Raw genomic sequence first — 17,458 nt, forward strand, 5'->3', positions numbered from 1 at the left:
TACGCATATCTGATAATTGTGCTACTCACTTGGCACTACCACATACTTAAATTTCTTTCATTCCTAGTGTTCACATGAGGACTCCTCGAGTCAATCCTCAGCTATTATTTGGAAATTTTAGAGTTACCTAGAGAAGGTCCCTCATATAGGGTCCAGGTTGGAGGGTCCCTAGAAGTGAAGTAAAACTGAAGAAAGTATCACCTAATGTAGTTCAAGAAATGACAGAATGCCAGAGAAAAGATGAGAGAAGTAAAAAATCAATAGCATCTCCAAATTTAGAGATTTAGGCAGGGACTCATCAGGATAATGATCACTGAATATGTTAATAAAAGGATTGGGAGGCAGGTAAGCTCAATGGGCAGTGAGGTTGACTAGTTCCAGAGGAAGTGAGTCTGGGAGATGGGGAAAGCTCGATGATGTGCTTAAAGCAGTGGTCGGCAAACTGTGGCTCCTCGCGAGCCGCGGTATGCCGCTCTGTTGACTAATAAGTTTGCTGACTACTGGCTTAAAGCATTTGGAGGCATGTGGAGCCTATGCAGGCTGTGTAATGAAAGGGCTGGGCCGTTACAACTACTAATATATTGTCTGGTTCCCCCCTTCTCCCCCCCCAATTAATAGATGATTCCTTTATTAGGGCAAGATGTGTGTGTTTTTTTCTTCTTAATTTTTATTGAATTTATTGGGGTGATGTTGATTAATAAAATTATATACGTTTCTGGTATATAATTCTTTTAAACATCATCTATATATTACAATGTATGTTCACCACCCAAAGTCAAGTCTCCTTCCATCACCATTTATCCCTCTTTTACCTTCTAAATTAGAGAGAACTCTCTGATTGCAAAAGATAGAAACTATATTCAAATGATTTTAAGTAAAAAAAAAAAAAAAGTCAGTGATATATATCGATTCCTATAACCAAAATAGTAAAAAAGGCAAAGACAGATCTTTTCTTTGGAATGACCTATAACCAGACTGCACATCATCAGGACTTTGTCTTCTCGTGTTGGTTTAATTTTCTTTTACTGAACATAGGTTTCTTGACACCCCTGTGTACACAGCCATGGCACCTCTGGACTCACATATGTAACTTCCTATGACCAAAGAGGAAGAGATTGGATCCAGTACTGTTAGAAAACATACCTGAGGAAGATTTTGTTTTGTCTATCTTAGATCATGTGCACACACCTTAGACAATCATTGGGGCCAGGGAAGTTAGGTACTATGATGGCCCAGTGGCAGCCTCGGATGGGTCATGCATCCACCTCTGTGTTCAGGGGGCATGAGGTGTCTTACCAGGAAATGTAGGTGTAGCAGAAACATGGCTCCTGAGGATGCGAGTCAGTCATCTCTTCCAGTTTATGTCTACTAAACTTTCTCTTTACTGTTAGTCTCAATAGGTTTAAAATACAACATTTTGATTATATAATGCTTAGACTAAATCACATTCACACATTTCTATTTTGGTAGGAATAAGGTAAATGGATTATGAAGGTGTATTGTACACATGAACTGGGGGACAGGGAAAAGAACCTAGAATAGAAAGACTTGGTATTTATAAGATAGATTGCAGACTTTATAACAATTTTTTGTTTGTTTATTAACCTAGAGTTTGTTCAATTAGGGGAAAGGAATTAGGAAGTGTTTTTGTTGTGTATAGTTTTGAACAGTACAGTTTTGCTTTACACAATTTATTAATTTTGTAACTTTGTTTTATTGCAAATATTTTTTTCTAGCGATTCCTTAATTTGAGTTAACATATGACTTAAACTGAGTTAATTTTAAAGTTGTTTGAGAGCACATTGTGACGATAATGAGTACATTGAAATTTTTTTAATATAGAGTTCTTCTATTACTTCTAGTTTTTATATGAACTGGCCAGAATTCAGCAAAAATTCAACCAAATTGTTTTGTATGCAGTCTCCCTCCGCCTCCCCTTTGTAGCAGTCAGAACAAGATTATAGTTTCCAGATGAAATTCTGAATGTCACATAGTGATGACATATATTTTCCTGGTTGGCTCAGCATGAGATGCAATTTTGCATGCCATGTCACGCTGACTTGCAGAATCCAAAAGCCATTATTTCCCGAGGGGCTTTCAGGAGTGATAGTATCAAATGGAGTTTGTATTTTGATGAAATGTCTCAGGCATTATTGCAGTTTCTATGGCAAGTTGTTTAAAGCTTTATATGTTATCTAAACTCCAGAAATTTAAAAATAGTATTACTATGTAAAGGTCATTTTTTTCTTCAAGCTATTTGAATTTATATTGCCAAATAAATTTGCCAAAAATAATGATTAGCATAAAATATAGATCAAGAATTAGGAAGATATGTTAGAAAAACCAGTAGACTGGAGACCAAAAAACCTTGGTTTGACCTTGGTCCAGTGTGTCAAATAACCCCAGAAAGCCACATTTTCTTTATTTATAAAATGTTAAATATACCCAATAATATCTCATAGATTTAAGTCTTCTAATAAGACTTAAGTAGAGGACTTAAATAAAGTAAGATATATGAAAGTTCTTTAAAATAATAAAACACAATTCAAGTTCTAGCTGCTTTCGCTGAGAGGTTAGAGCGTCGGCCTGCAGACTGAGGGTCCCAGGTTCGATTCTGGTCAAGGGCATATGCCTGGGTTGCGGGCTTGAATCCCAGTTGGGGGCGTGCAGGAGGCAGCCAATTAATGATTCTCTCTCATCACTGATGTTTGTCTCTCTCTCCCTCTCTCACTTCCTCTCTGAAATAAATAAAAATATCTTTAAAAAATAAAAAAATAAAATAAAAGGTAATAAAGGAGCTGAAAAAAAAACACACCCACAATTCAAATAAGAAAGTAAAGATCATATTTTTAATACTTTTTTTTTAAGAAGCACAGTTTTATTTTTTTAAATATATTTTTATTGATTTCAGAGAGGAAGGAAGAGGGAAAGATAGAAACATCCATGATGAGAGAATCATGGATCGGCTGCCTCCTGCAAGTCCCCCACTGGGGATTGAGCCCACAACCCAGGCATGTGCCCTTGACTGGAATCGAACCTGGGACCTTTCAGTTCGCAGGCCGCTGCTCTATCCACTGAGCCAAACTGGCTAGGGCTATTTGTATTTTAAAAGGAAAAGCATAGGCTTCAAGCATGGAAATCTATTGGCTTCTGACATGGAAATAAATTTTACTTTTTCTTTTCTCTATTTGATCTTAATGGTCTTAAAGTTACCTTAAAGCTTAGTATTTCCATTCATGCCTACATAACATTTATTTCACTCTGATGATCTTTGTGTTTTACATTTGCCTTAACTCACTTGCTTTGTTATACCAGTCTCTTTCTCTCTCTTTTTTTTTTTAAATTGTCTCATGTCCAATTGCCTAGACCAGTGGTCGACAAACTGCGGCTCATGAGCCGCAGTTTGCCGCTCTGCTGACTAATGAGTTTGCTGACCACTGGCCTAGACATCTGTGTTCGGGTATGTTCCAGGCTGCTAAAGTCTAACATGTATGAAATCTGTACAACTACGTATCTCTCCCCGCAGCACCACTGGCCACGTTACTTAAGGCTGAAACCAAGGATTTATCCCTAGTGTCTCTTACTGTCCATTCTCCCTCTAAGTTGTATCTTGAATCTTTTTGTTTTAGTCTGTTTGTATGCAGCATCCCTAGTCTGAGCCACATAATTTCTTGTACAGAGTAATGTAAGGCTATTCTAACTAGTCTCGCTGGTGTCAATTCTGTTTTTGTTGGGGGCGATCAGGCCTGCAGGGAAGGGCACTTGGGTGTGACCAGACCGGCAGGGGAGGGCAGTTGGGTGCCACCAGGCTGGCAGGGGAGGGCCGTTGGAGGTGATCAGGCTGGCAGGGGAGGGCAGTTGGGGGCGATCGGGCCAGCAGGGGAGGGCAGTTGGGGGTGATCAGGCTGGCAGGGAAGCAGTTAGGCATCAATCAGGCCAGCAGGGGTGCGACTAGGGGCAATCAGGCTGGCAGGCAGAAGCGGTTAGGGGCAATCAGTCAGCCAGGCAGGCGAGCGGTTAGGAGCCAGCAGTCCCGGATTGTGAGAGGGATGTCCGACTACTGGACATCTACCGACGGGTCCCAGATTGGAGAGGGTGCAGGCCAGGCTGGGGGACATCCCCTCCCCCTATGCATGAATTTCATGCACCTGGCCTCTAGTTTAAAATAATTGAATGATAATCTTTATTGCAAGTTTCCCAAAGTTAATTTAACCATTTCATTTTCATGAGGAGATAAGTTGCTTAGCATTTTCTCTTCCCTATCCCCTCTTACCCCTCCTTTTTTTTCTTTTCCTTTTTCAGGTAATGCTGCTGCTATTGAACATCTTTTATAAATTGTTTGTATGCATGCATTCATATATTTTAATATCTTATAGCATAGATTCTTAAAAATGGGATTACTTTGTAAAAAAATGCATTTTTAAATTCTGATATGTACAGATTGGCCCTTTGTTGCGATTATTTATATTTCCTGTATATGAAACCTTCTTAGAAGGGGCTTCAATAATGACAAATTTTGTAAACATACAAATTCACTCGTTACCATGTTTGCCAACATGACAGTTGAAAAGAATGTCTGATTATTGTCCTAATTTTTGTTTCTTTGTTAGCAAGGTTGAGCATCTCTTAATAAGTTTATTGGACAAATTATACTTTTCTTTGAATTATCTGTTCATAAATTTTATTTTTTTATAGTTGTTTATCCATTTGCCACATTGATATCCTCATTTCTGTATCTAATGGAAATCTCAACCTGACAGGACTTAAGTTTATTTTTTTTCTCGGTTTTCCTCCTACCGTTTCATTCTTCCTGTAGCTTACACCTAAAACCTTGGAGTCATCTTGGTTTTTTTTTGTTGGTTTTTTTTTGGTTTTTTTTATTATGCATCTTGTCCATCAGTAAATCCTCTGATAATAAATATCATGGCATTTATTATGATACTAGAGGCAAAGTGCATGAAATTCGTGCACGGGTAGGGTCCCTAGCCCTGGCCGGTGATCAGGGCCGATCTGTGGGATGACTGGCGGGGTGATCGGGGGTCCCCCGTTGGCACCCACCTGCTTGCTGGCCCTGCCCTTTCTGCTGGTTGCCTCCCTCTGCAGGGTGACTGGCGGGGCGATCCAGGGGCCCCTGCTGACACCTGCCTTGGCTGGCCTGGGGCCTGCGGGCTGGGGGCAGCTCCTGCATTGAGCGTCTGCCCCTTGGTGGTCAGTGTGCATCATAGCTACTGGTCGTTCCACTGATCATTCTGCCGTTTGGTCGATTTGCATATTAGGCTTTTATTACATAAGACTAGAGGCCCCTTGCACAAAATTCATGCACTGGGGTTGGGGGGGGAGTGTCCCTCAGCCCAGCCTGCACCCTCCCCAATCTGGGACCCCTCGGGGGATGTCTGACTGCTGGTGTGGGATCGGACCTAAACTGGCCAGTCGGACATCCCTCTCACAATCCAGGACTGCTGGCTCCCAACTGCTCGCCTGCCTGCCAGCCTGATCACCCCTAACCACTCCCCTGCCAGCCTGATTGATGCCTAACTGCTCCCCTGTCGGCCCGATTACCCCCAACTGCCCTCCCCTGCCAGCCCGATTACCCCCAACTGCCCTCCCCTGCCGGCCTGATTGCCCCCAGCTGCCCTCTCCTGCCAGCCTGATTGCCCCCAACTGCCCTCTCCTGCTGGCCTGGTAACCCCAATTGCCCTCCCCTGCTGGCCTGGTTGCCCCCAACTGCCCTCCCCTGCTGGTCTGGTTGCCCACAACTACCACCCCCTTCTGGCCATCTTGTGGTGGCCATCTTTGACCATATGGGGGTGGCCATCTTGTGTGAGGGCGTGAGGGTTAATTTGCATATTACCTCTTTATTATATAGGATTAGCTATATTGCTGAAATGGATACAGAATTTCACCACTTCTTACTACTTCTATTGCTGCTATCATCTCTCACAAGTTGTTTTCCTGTTTTAATGTTTGATCCATATAGTCTGTTTTCTGTATAGCAGCCAGAGAAATTCTTTCAAAATGTTTAATTTCATGACTGTTTTTAGAATCCACTATCATATCCCCACTCCCTCAGTGTAAAAGCCAACCTCCTTCCCAGTGCCTTTGTAAGGGGTTTGTATGATTGGTCCCTGTTGATAGCTCCAGCCTTGTCTCCTACTCCTCTCATCTTCTTTGCTTTAGCCACCCTTGCATCTTCTTTCCTGTTTCTTGATCATCCTAAGCACACGCCTAACTTAGCAGTTCTGCATTGTTGTTCTATCTGTCTAGAATACTCTGCTCATGGATCTCTCCCAAAGTCTTCTTTTAAACAAACATTTTTAAAATTTCTAATATGCATAATGTGGTAAATATAGACTATGGAATTATAAGTATGAGAAAGAAAGGTCTATGCTCCTTGCTTTAAGGTATTATAAATTTAAGTATAAATGCAAATAGATACCAGGTTGGGAGGAGAGGGAAAGTATGAGTCTATATAGCAACTGTCATTCTCCTAGTGGTGATATGGTATCCCTTACCTTGGAGAACATTCTAGCATCATCAAACTTAATTTAGTAAAAGTCTTGTAAAGCATGATCCGATTGGTTTATTTTATGCTACTTTAATATTATACATATAAATTATATGTTTATTTTATGCTACTTGAAATTAAACATGTAAATTGTGTTTGCATTTACATGAAATGATTAAGTATTTATGAATCTTCTAGATATGTTAGAAATTATTATTAAATTATTTAAAGTAATTTCTGAAATTTTACATTATAAAAACTGTTAAATCTCTAATATATTTTATATGAACAAAGTTTTTAATAACACAGAGAATAGAATATCACATTTCATTTTCTTAATATATAAATATGCCTTTTATGTAATCACATACTTCTTTTGGTTACCATCAAAGTCAATTTTTAGAATTGAGAGGTTCAATAGGTAAGCTTTTGTTATCAGGAATATTCACATATGGGAAGACCCATTTTCTATCAATTTTGGGTGAATTGGGTACCATATAGTTGAATTTTTTTTCAAGTAAAGGTTTTATTGAGAAATGGACAGATTTTTTTGGTTACAACTTAATTTTTACAAAGTGAGTACATCCAAGTATTCAATAAATAAAACTCCTGTTGCTCCACAAACCTATCTTCTAGTCATTAATCCCTGACAAGAGTAACCAACACCCTTCTGACTTTTAACAGATTCATTTTGCTTATTTTTGAATAGTTGCAAGTATCAGTAATTCTATAAGATAAAATGATCTATGCTATATTATAATCCCATGTAGTTTTAATTTTAAGCAAGGAAAGAAATAACCTTGAAAATATTTTCTGTATATTTTTTAATTACCAGGTACATTTCTGTTAAATAACTAGCTGTTCTTATCCTTAGAATCCAGACCATTGTCAGTTCCTGTGAAGGCCATGCTAAGTATTACTGAAGGCTGTAGAAGTCCTGAAGAAAGGATGAAAGAATTTATTGGGGCAGTATGGAATGCTGTAAAGAGGCTCACACTGCAGGTAAAATAAAATTTAGAAATATCATTGTGTTAACTAACATGGCCCTTTTTAATTTTCAGCACCTTTTAATTGGTAAATATTTTCTCATTGATAACACTTATGGAAACCATTTTATTTCCCTAATTTAAGATGAAGACTATTGGTGCACTTTGCATATTATTAACAAAATTGTATGAAACTCATATTACATGATCTTTCTGATAAAGTTCTAAAAATACACAAATTTTGAGATGTTTCTTGAATTAAAAATTTAATTCATTTTACTTTTTAATTTCTTTTAAGCTATAAAAATAGAAAAATTTAAGATGTACCTTGAATTAAAAAATCCACGCTACATTTTTATTTCTCTTAAGCATTATTTGAAAGAATTTAAATGCCCAATGTACAGATCACATTCTTATCTCAGTACTGAGATAAAAACTTAGTTAGAATTAAAATAAAAGGGTTATCTAAATATTTTCCCTACCTAGTCAAATTAAATATGAATATGATAAATATAACTATTTACTTATTTGATTAGATATATCATGTTTTATGTGATGAAAATGCACAATTAAATGCTTATTGATTCTCACAGATATTAGGTAAAAGTAACTCAACAGTTACACATTTTTAAGGGTTTGTATAGAATTTTTTCTCTTTGAATAAAATATGAAAGATTGATATCAAAGTCCTAAAATTTATTTCATGATATAAGTAGTTTTATTAAAAGTAACCTCATTCCATTTGTCCATTATACACAGCCAAAAATGACTAATTTAGTGTAACTACCCTTTATTGATATAATTTTGAGTAGTTGTGTAATAAAAGGTTAAAAAAGATAGTATTATGTTACATGATTTTTTTACAGGTCTAGAAAAATCTTAAAATTTAAGATTCCAGATGATGTAAGAAATCTTTATGGTTCTTGTAAGCACACTGTAGGCACATGAACATTCCACAATGTCCGATATACTGGAGAACATCCTCCTCTGCCCAGGTGAAGTAGCAGGGACCAGATTTATCTTGCTACTTGAAACAACCAAATATGGACAAAGTATGTTATATAATGATTTCAAAACACTGGGCAGTAGGCCCAGTTGCACAGTGATCCCCAGGAGGCCTAAGTGCCTAATGGATTTGGAGAATGAGAGAAAGGATACTAAGTGGTATTCCACGTTCTGGTTTTGGCTAGTGATGCCATTAATGATAGAAGAAGCTTTTCAGGCAGTGTTTAGGTCAGATAGGGAGATTGAATTTACACTTGCATTTTAAGTGCCTGTAAATTATCCAGCTACCTCTTAGACCAGGGGTCCTCAAACTATGGCCCGCGGGCCACATGCAGCCCACCGAGGACATTTATCCGGCCCGCCGGGTGCCGCTGCCTGTCCTGCTTAGCAGCCGACTCGTCCCGGGCCCGCAGTGCACATAGGAATTTGTTCATAGTTTTTTTTTTAAACTATAGTCTGGCCCTCCAACGGTCTGAGGAACAGTGAACTGTCCCCCTGTTTAAAAAGTTTGAGGACCCCTGTCTTAGACGGTAGGACATTCCTATCTACAGGTTAAAAATGAGATTCACAGTAGAGATATAATTTTTAGAATTATATACATACTGGGGGCCCAGTGCACGAATTTGTGCACCTTGAAAGGAACTGTGGGCCCTGAGGCTGCGGTGGGCACAGGGGCAGGTCTCGGCCCATCCTCAGCACCCCTGCCCAGCCCCTCCCGCTGGGGCCTCCTGTCCCCTGTCTGCCAGCAGCCCCAGTCCTGCCGCTCCCACACACTGACAGCGCTGGCCCCACTCACAACCGTTGATGGTGCACAGTGATTGGGGCCCGTGCCAGCAGCAGGTGCAAGTGGGTGGTGCTGCCCCGATCACCGCTCAGGATCAGGGGGAGGTGGAAAAGCCCTCGGGCGATCGGAGCCGGCAGCCGTCGCTCGCACCCGCTGTTGGTGCCGAGCGATCGGGGCTGGCACTGGGTGCTGGCAATGGGTGCGAGCAGTGGCTCTGATGTCAGCAGCGGGTGCGAGTGCTGGGTGGGACCAAGGCACGTGGGAGCAAAGAATTTTCAGTAACTACCAGAGGCTTGCCTGATGACAGCGACTGGTGTCCCGCCTTGGTCGCCGCCCCCGCTCACCTGCTCCACCATCCCACTGCGGCTGATGCCCGCCATGTTTCGCGTGCGCCCCCTGGTGGTCAGCGCACATCATAGTGGTTGGTTGTCCTGCCGATCGGTCGATTTGCTTATTAGCCTTTTATTATAAAGGATGGTTAAAACCAGGTGGATGGGTCATTCAAAGAAGTATGTAAAGTTTAGAGAGCAATGGGCCCAGGGAATACCACTTTTAAAGTAGCCAGTAGAAAAGACAGTGTCCTTGAAAGAAACTGTAAGGGAGTGATCAGAATGTAGCAGGAAAGGTGGGAGAGTTAGTAAAGCCAAAGGTATGTAGAATTTCTACCAGCCAGTGGTCAGCAGTATCAAATTCTGGTTGTTAATTATGAGCTTTACTTTGCTAATCTGCAATATGAAATCGTTAGATTAAATAATTTTTGGTTATTTCCAATTCTAACATTTTTGTGAGATTCTTTTTTTTGTTGTTGTTTGTTTATTTTATAATGATGTAGTACCCTCATTCGTTTATCACCAACAGTGAAGTTAATAGAATATGACATTATGGATAAGTTATAAGTAGAGATACTGATGTTCCTCATTTTTTCTTCTTTTTTAAAATTTTAAGAATCTTGAATATGATCTAGGTCCTCGTCTCATCCTAGTGTCAGCCCTGTGTTATACATGCTATGTATTTAGACATTTCCAATATGAATGTATTATGGAAAAGTTAGAAGATAAAAACTTGATTAAATGATTAAAAATGGGCCCATAAAATTGTGAGGTATTTTTTTAAGAGTAGTTTCCATTTTCCAAAATGTTTTATGAACCAAAATATAAAACAGAAAACCCTGAAGTTGTCATCAGATAAAACAGAACATCATAACTTAAAGCCATCAAAGGATTATGCTTTTAGTAGAAGTTTGAACAAATAAATGTGTTTGGAGTCAGAGTTTCTGGGAAGTTGATTTTGAAGCCAAAGTTGATATTTTCTAAGCCCATGTTCTTTTTTATTTATGATAGAAAGACTTAAATTGCATGAAGACATAAACAATATTTGTTTTTCAGTTGGAAATGGAACTTTCACACTTCATTGTAGTGGGTTTTATAGTACTACATGGATTCTTGAACAATTTTGTAAAAAATATGAACTTGGTTTTGGGGCCTTTCCACAATAGATTAACATAAACTCAATTGTTCTTTGCAGTTTTTCTTTATCTGCTGAAGCAAAGATCCTGTGTTTTATACTTCAAACACTACCTTTTTGTTCAGAAGCATATAATTGGTAGTGACATGCAGTTGACAAAATAAAATTCTCTGGCCTGGAATTCACTAATAAAGGAGAACATTGCTTTGGTGTTTGCCAAGATCAGCTCAGTTTTCCCCTGTTTTACATTGAAGATAATGTTGCTGTCCCATGTCATTTCCTGGGTGGTTTTTTTGTACATTCTGAAGTCTTCTGAGTGTACAGTATAGTGTAATGGACTCTTTATTTTCTATACTAAGCATCATTGTCTCTTTTAGTTTTTTGTTTTGTTTTGTTTTGCTAATAATGCTCTGTTATTTCTTTAGGAAACGACTCCCCACAGTGTGTATGATTTTTCTTAGAAAACCAAAGTATTTCAGGTACCACATAATCAGTTAAGGTAGACCAGTTGAGTTTTTTCTCCCAGGAATTGCATATAAACTATGACCTGTGATGCTGTAATCATACTGCATGATGCACTTGATGTTCTCATGTCCATTGGACTTTCTGGCTTCTCTCCAGGATTAGGTAAGATCAGGCATTTCAGACTAGACCAATCTGTGTTTAATCATCTTAATTCTAAAACTTAACTTTTTACATATAATGCTTAAAATTTGCACTCAGGACCTTATTTTTTATTTATACACATTGAAAAAGTAACAACAGTTGCATGACAGTTTATTAGCAGGAGGAAGTCTGGAATACAAATCTAAGAGTCTCTTTATGTCTTTCCCTGACAAGTATAGGCAGAGTATGGAGATTTATAACACTCACTCTGGAAAAGAAGAAACTAGGGCTCACTTTTGAGGTTTTTAACTTAATGCCCTAAATGAGTACATTTAGATTTCTACTACATATCACATACCCAGAGTATTTTCATAGTGTATTGAGAATTTATAGAATAGCAAAACTGTGATTTGGGCATTGTTTGTATATTTGTTGTAGTACAAATGGAATGCTTTGGTCAACTCTGTGTACATAGATAGTTGACCCACAAGCAACAGCATTTTAAAACAAAAGGACTGTGAACATCTTCTCTAAGTCCCTGAGGGCTAATGTATTTTATGGATCTGGCTTGTAGTAGATATTAAATATATGTTTATTGACTTTATTTACTTATCAAACATTTAGGTGGAACTTATTATGTTGCATCTTTATGTCAGTGCTGATTTCACTCCACTTACACATGAGAAGACTGAAGTCATGAACAAGTTAAATAACTTGTCAAATGACCCAGGCTGGAGTTGAACCCATCTGTTGATAAGTCAATTTTTTAAATTACCCTAAAGATTACCCTGGCCCAGTGGCTCAGTTGGTTGGAATGTTGTCCCATGGACCAAAAGGTTGTGGGTTCGATTTTTATTCAGGGCACATACCTAGATTGTGGGTTCATCCCTGGTTGAGGTGCGTACATGAAGCAAGCAACCAGATTATATTCCTCTCTCTCTCTCTCTCTCTTTCTCTCTCTCTCTCTCTCTCTCTCTCTCTCTCTCTCTCTCTCTCTCTCTCTCATCCTCTCTCTAAAAATCAATAAAAACATATCCTCTGGTGAAGATTAAAAAAATAAATTACCCTACCAAGTTGTCTCTGTGGAATGAAATGATGAACATCATCAAACAATTTTTTTTAGTTAACATCTGTATCTGATGCTAACAAAAGTAATTGTGTTCATTTATTTAATGCCTGGTATATGCTAGGCATTATAGTATGTACTAACTCTGTAGAGTGAACAAAATAGGCCGTGTTTAGAATTCTAGAGCTTGTGTTCTGGTGAAAATTCTAAGGCTATAAGTATTTAAAAACCCTATTATTTCAAGTGTTTTTTTTTTTAAGTGTTGGGATTATGTCTTTGTTTGTGTGTTCCCGATTTCCATATCAGTTCATGGTAAATATTAAAGGATTCTGAATAAAAAAAGAAAATGTGAATGAAATTACACCCTGAAATATTTCCTTATTTTTGTTTTTTTAAAACTGTTTCCTGAAGAATAAAATAAGTTCATACAGAGAACATTTCATTCTATAGAAATTTTGCAAAATATAATTATCACTAAAGTTTTAAGTTTTAAGAAGGAGAAACATGTAATTTGGGGGATAAGAAACAGGGCCATTATTTAAAAGAGCAGATGATATGGAATAACATTTAGAGCATTTATATATGAAGTGTCCTCTTCATGGGCTAAATAAAATATTCAGATTAATATGTAAATGAAACCTACCTTAGTCTCTTCTTTTTACCTGAGTTGTATCACAGTATAGAGCACACAAATTTGAAAAATCTAAGTTTACCAAACCTTACATGTGGTGGTACACAATAGCATGTACCACATAAACTTAGAACTTCTGAAAAAAGTGCATTTAGAACTTCTGAAAAAAAAGTGCATGACACTTGTTTTATTTATTAAAATAAGAATACTGCGTAATTTCTACTTTTATTGGTTTATCCTGGGGATATAATACTTAGATATGTAGCCCTGACCTAATAGGAATCAAAATAGAGGTGGTTCTACTTCAAGAATTTGTAATAATCCTTTCACTTTAACACATGAATGTGTTCAATATTGGGGAAAGAACACGTTGCTACCAAAACTGAAATAAGATCCTTGAAACAGAAAGGATGTTGCCATGGAAAAATGAAGTAACACTCAGTGCAGCTGTGATGCATTAATGAATAGGATATTTTTTTTAAAAGATCATTTGTGTTTGGTGTGGCTCAGAGGGTCCCAACCAGATGGTTTCCATGAACATGATCTGACCCCCAGTCTGAGGACTTCTTACTGGCAGATTACTTCATTTTCTTTCCCTTGGATTGTCAGATCCTTACATTAATGCAAAATTTAGTGCTGCAGATTTCTATTCACTTACACAAATCATTCAACATTTTACATTAAAACCACAATTTTAGACATGCAGTTTAACAGTTATTTTAAAAGTGTAAAAAGATTTATGTGAAAGCTTTAGTATATATAATAGATGCAGCATTATAAGTTTGAGCAATTTGGATTTATGTATATGTTTTGGTTCTTATCATTAAAGAAATCCCCACAACATACATTTTAGAAAGTTTATTTTTTAGAATTTTTTATTTACCTTATGCTAATACACTTGATTCTGTCTGCATTGCTGAGGTTAAGTTTGATGAAATAATTTATTTCTGAATGAGTGGAATTTTAGAATATATCCATTTTGGAAATTTAGGCACAATTTAGATTTGTTTCTCAGGACTTATATGTATATATTTGTATATTGTGACATAGTAACATTAATATCTCACATTATTAAAAGCAGTTTGAGCATAGCATTAATATCTATATGAAGTGTTAAATACCGATTCTTCATAGTTTGACTTTATAACAGCAGTTTATATAGGAGAATATGCTCTCAGTGTGCCATTTTAACTTGAGCAATTGAACATCAATAATGACATGTTAAATATTTAAAAATTTAAATGTAGTGCATCTGAGACAATATACACTTTATTTCAGAAAAATATGTTGTAATCTTAAATCAATTAAATACTTAACATATACGCACTTACATTACCTGGTACCTAAACTGCAAGGTAAAATTTCAGAGCTAAAAAATGAGCTTATACTCCATGAACCAATGTATTTATTTTGGGGAAATTTTACTTATATTTTTTCTTCACTGAGTTCATCAGTTTGCCCATGTACAGACTGTTGAAGCAAAGATGAGTTAAAGTTTGTTTATTTATAAGGCTGGCAAATTCTTTATAGTATCAAGGAATTCCAGAACTGTTACATATTGTTATGCTGTCACTAAGGAATATATTAGCTCCAACAGAAGTGATGTTACTGTATTCTTAGTTATCATTTAGAAAATATAGTGTCTTTGCTAATATAATTTGCTAGAATATCTAAGCATTTATCAAGGAAACAAATTTTATTTTCTGATATACTTTCCAATAATACCTTTATAGAAAACTAACTGGTCATATTTTTCATTTTAAAAATAATTCAAGTATGTTAGCCTGTTTGGGCAATTTACTAAACAGGTACAGAATATTACTTTGTAAGAATCAATTGAGACTAGTAGACTTTAACCTACTTTGCATTTGAATTAAGAACTCATGATGAAATGAAGTCAGGTTTTGATTTGGGCTTGCTTAGCCTAAGTCACTACACTGGGGAGAGGGAAGCATGAAAACTGAACATGAAATCAGTGTAGGTAATAATTTGAAGTTTGGTAATAGCAAGGAATGCACTCTGATTTTTAAGTCTTCTGAATTTTCTCCATTACCATGTATTTAACAAATGTGATATATACTATAGAGCCTTGGTATGCAGGTACTAGTATATAAAAAGAGAAAGTATGTGATATAAACATGTTCTATTTTATTGTTTGCCTAGAGATATAATCTGAACATTTTAAACATTTGTTCTTTTACTTTAATTTGTAAAGTGAAAAAGGAAGGGCCAAATTCATGTAGAAATAACAGTTTGTGGGCTTTTTAAAAAAAAGTTTATTAATTTATTTTAATTGAATTCATTGGCTAATATAATTATATAGATTTCAGATGTACATTTCTGTAATACATCATTTGCATATTGTATTGTGTGTTCACCGCCCCAAGTCAAGTCTCTTTCCATCATCATTTATCCCCCCTGTATCCTCTTCTCCCTCCCCTATCCCCGCTTTCCCTCTGGTAATCACGATACTGTTGCCTGTGTCTATGAAGGTTTTTTTTTTTTAATTTGTTTGTTTGTTGTTGCTTAATCCTGTCACCTTTTTTATCCATTCCTGCATCCTTCCTCCCCTCTGACAGCTGGCAGTCTGTTCCCTGTCTATGAGTCTGTTTCTATTTTGTTTGTCAGTTTATTTTGTTCATTAGATTCCACATATGAGTGAAATCATATGGTCCTTGTCTTTCTCTGACTGGCAGTGAGAGAAAGTAGGAGCAATAAAATGCTAGTCAGTTCTAAGGACTTAACTGGTGTTAACAAAATCTAATGAACTGCAAAAGGAGGAGGATTTTCTCACCTTTTTTGCCAGCACATTTCTAACTCAGTTATGTTTCTTGGAAAGAACTGTGGAAAGGCAGATATGTTTTCATCTCATGTCACTGTGCACTTTTGATCAAATTTATAGCAAAAAACAAATGCTGTAAGGATTGGACATTTTCTTTTTTATTTGCTTGCCTGTTTATTCTGGTAAAGATACCATGTTTGAGGGTCTGTTTACTCCCACATTTAGTCTGATCCAAACATTTTAATTCTACTTTTCTCTTCTAGCTTGAAGTACAGTCTTGTTGTGTGTTCATTCCAAATGATAGCCTGCCTTCCCCAAGTACAATTGTATCTGGTGACATCCCTGGAACAGTAAGAAGTTGGTACCATGGACAAACCAGCATACCAGGAACCCTTGTGCTCTGCTTGCCTCAAATAAAGATTATTAGTGCTGGCCACAGGTATATGGAGCCTCTGCAGGAGATTCCATTTGTCATCCCAAGACCCATCCTTGAAGAAGGTACATGTAAAGAAATTCTTTTTATGGTTGTTATATTTTACTAGAGGCCTGGTGCACAAAATTTGTACACGGCGGGGAGGGGGGTGTGTGTCCCCTTAGCCCAGCCTGCACCCTCTCCAATCTGGGACCCCTCGGGGGATGTCCCACTGCTGGTTTAGGCCCCATTGGCAGTCGGACATCCCTCTCACAATCCTGGACCACTGGCTCTTAATCACTCGCCTGCCTGCCTGGTTGCCCCTAACTGCCCCCCTTCCCCCCACCAGCCTGATTGCCCCTCACTGCCTCTGCGTGCCGGCCTGATCATCCCTAACTGCCCCCACTGCCTGTCGGGTTGCTCCTAACTGCCTCCCCTGCTGGCCTGGTCACCCCCAACTGTTCCCCTGCCGGCCTGTTCGCCCCTCATGGCACCACCCCCCTCACCCGCCTGGTCACCCCTCATGGACCCCCGCCGGCCTAGTTGCCCCACACAGCCTGCTGTTCAGTTGTTTGGTCGTCCCTCACTAACCCCTCTGCTGGCCTTGTCGCCCCACACAGCCTTCTTGTTCAGTCGTTTGATCATCCCACTAACCCCCTGCCAGCCTGGTCACCCCATGCAGCCTGCTTGTTCAGTCATTTTGTCACCCCTCACTAACCCCCCTGCCGGCATGGTTGTAGGCAGCCATCTTGTGAGGGCATAAGGGTTAATTTGCATATTACCTCTTTATTATATAGGACTTATGCACTGGTGGGGTCCCTCAGCCTGGCCTGTGGGGATCGGGCCAAAACCGGCTCTCCGACATCCCCATAGGGGTCCTGGATTGCAAGAGGGTAGTTCTTGTGTGACGCACCTTGGAATTGGGGCTCCCTCCTCTCTGGTTCCGGGTGCAGCACCGGAGAACCATAGCTGCCAAGTCACTGCAGCTCGGTAGTTCCTACGTTGAGCTTCTGCCCCCTGGTGGTCAGTGCATGTCATAGCTACCAGTCGGAACATCTGCCCCCTGGTGGTCATTGTGCATCATAGGTACTGGTCAGGTGGTTCGATGGCCACTTGGGCTTTCATATATATACATATAGATGGTGATATTTTTAATTTTGTTGTTTTTTTAAATATGCTAGTGCACATGTAAATCAGTCTCTGAAAGATCTACATGA

General features: G+C 38.4%; 1 protein-coding gene across 3 annotated transcripts in view; it reads left to right on the forward strand.

Annotated features, from left to right (window-relative positions):
• Positions 1-17,458, forward strand: part of VPS13B (vacuolar protein sorting 13 homolog B) — a 635,560-nt gene that overhangs the window by 249,129 nt on the left and 368,973 nt on the right. For all 3 annotated transcript variants that reach the window (XR_013959339.1, XM_080646974.1, XM_080646975.1), the window contains exons 22-23: positions 7,380-7,507; positions 16,093-16,327. Coding sequence is in view for 2 of the 3 variants with exons in the window: in XM_080646974.1 (XP_080503100.1) it covers positions 7,380-7,507; positions 16,093-16,327 (363 nt within the window). In the remaining variant the exon portion in view is untranslated. The remainder of the gene's footprint in view (positions 1-7,379; positions 7,508-16,092; positions 16,328-17,458) is intronic.

Source organism: Plecotus auritus (assembly GCF_963455305.1).
Source record: "Plecotus auritus genome assembly, chromosome: 11".
NCBI classification, from domain to species: Eukaryota; Metazoa; Chordata; class Mammalia; order Chiroptera; family Vespertilionidae; genus Plecotus; species Plecotus auritus.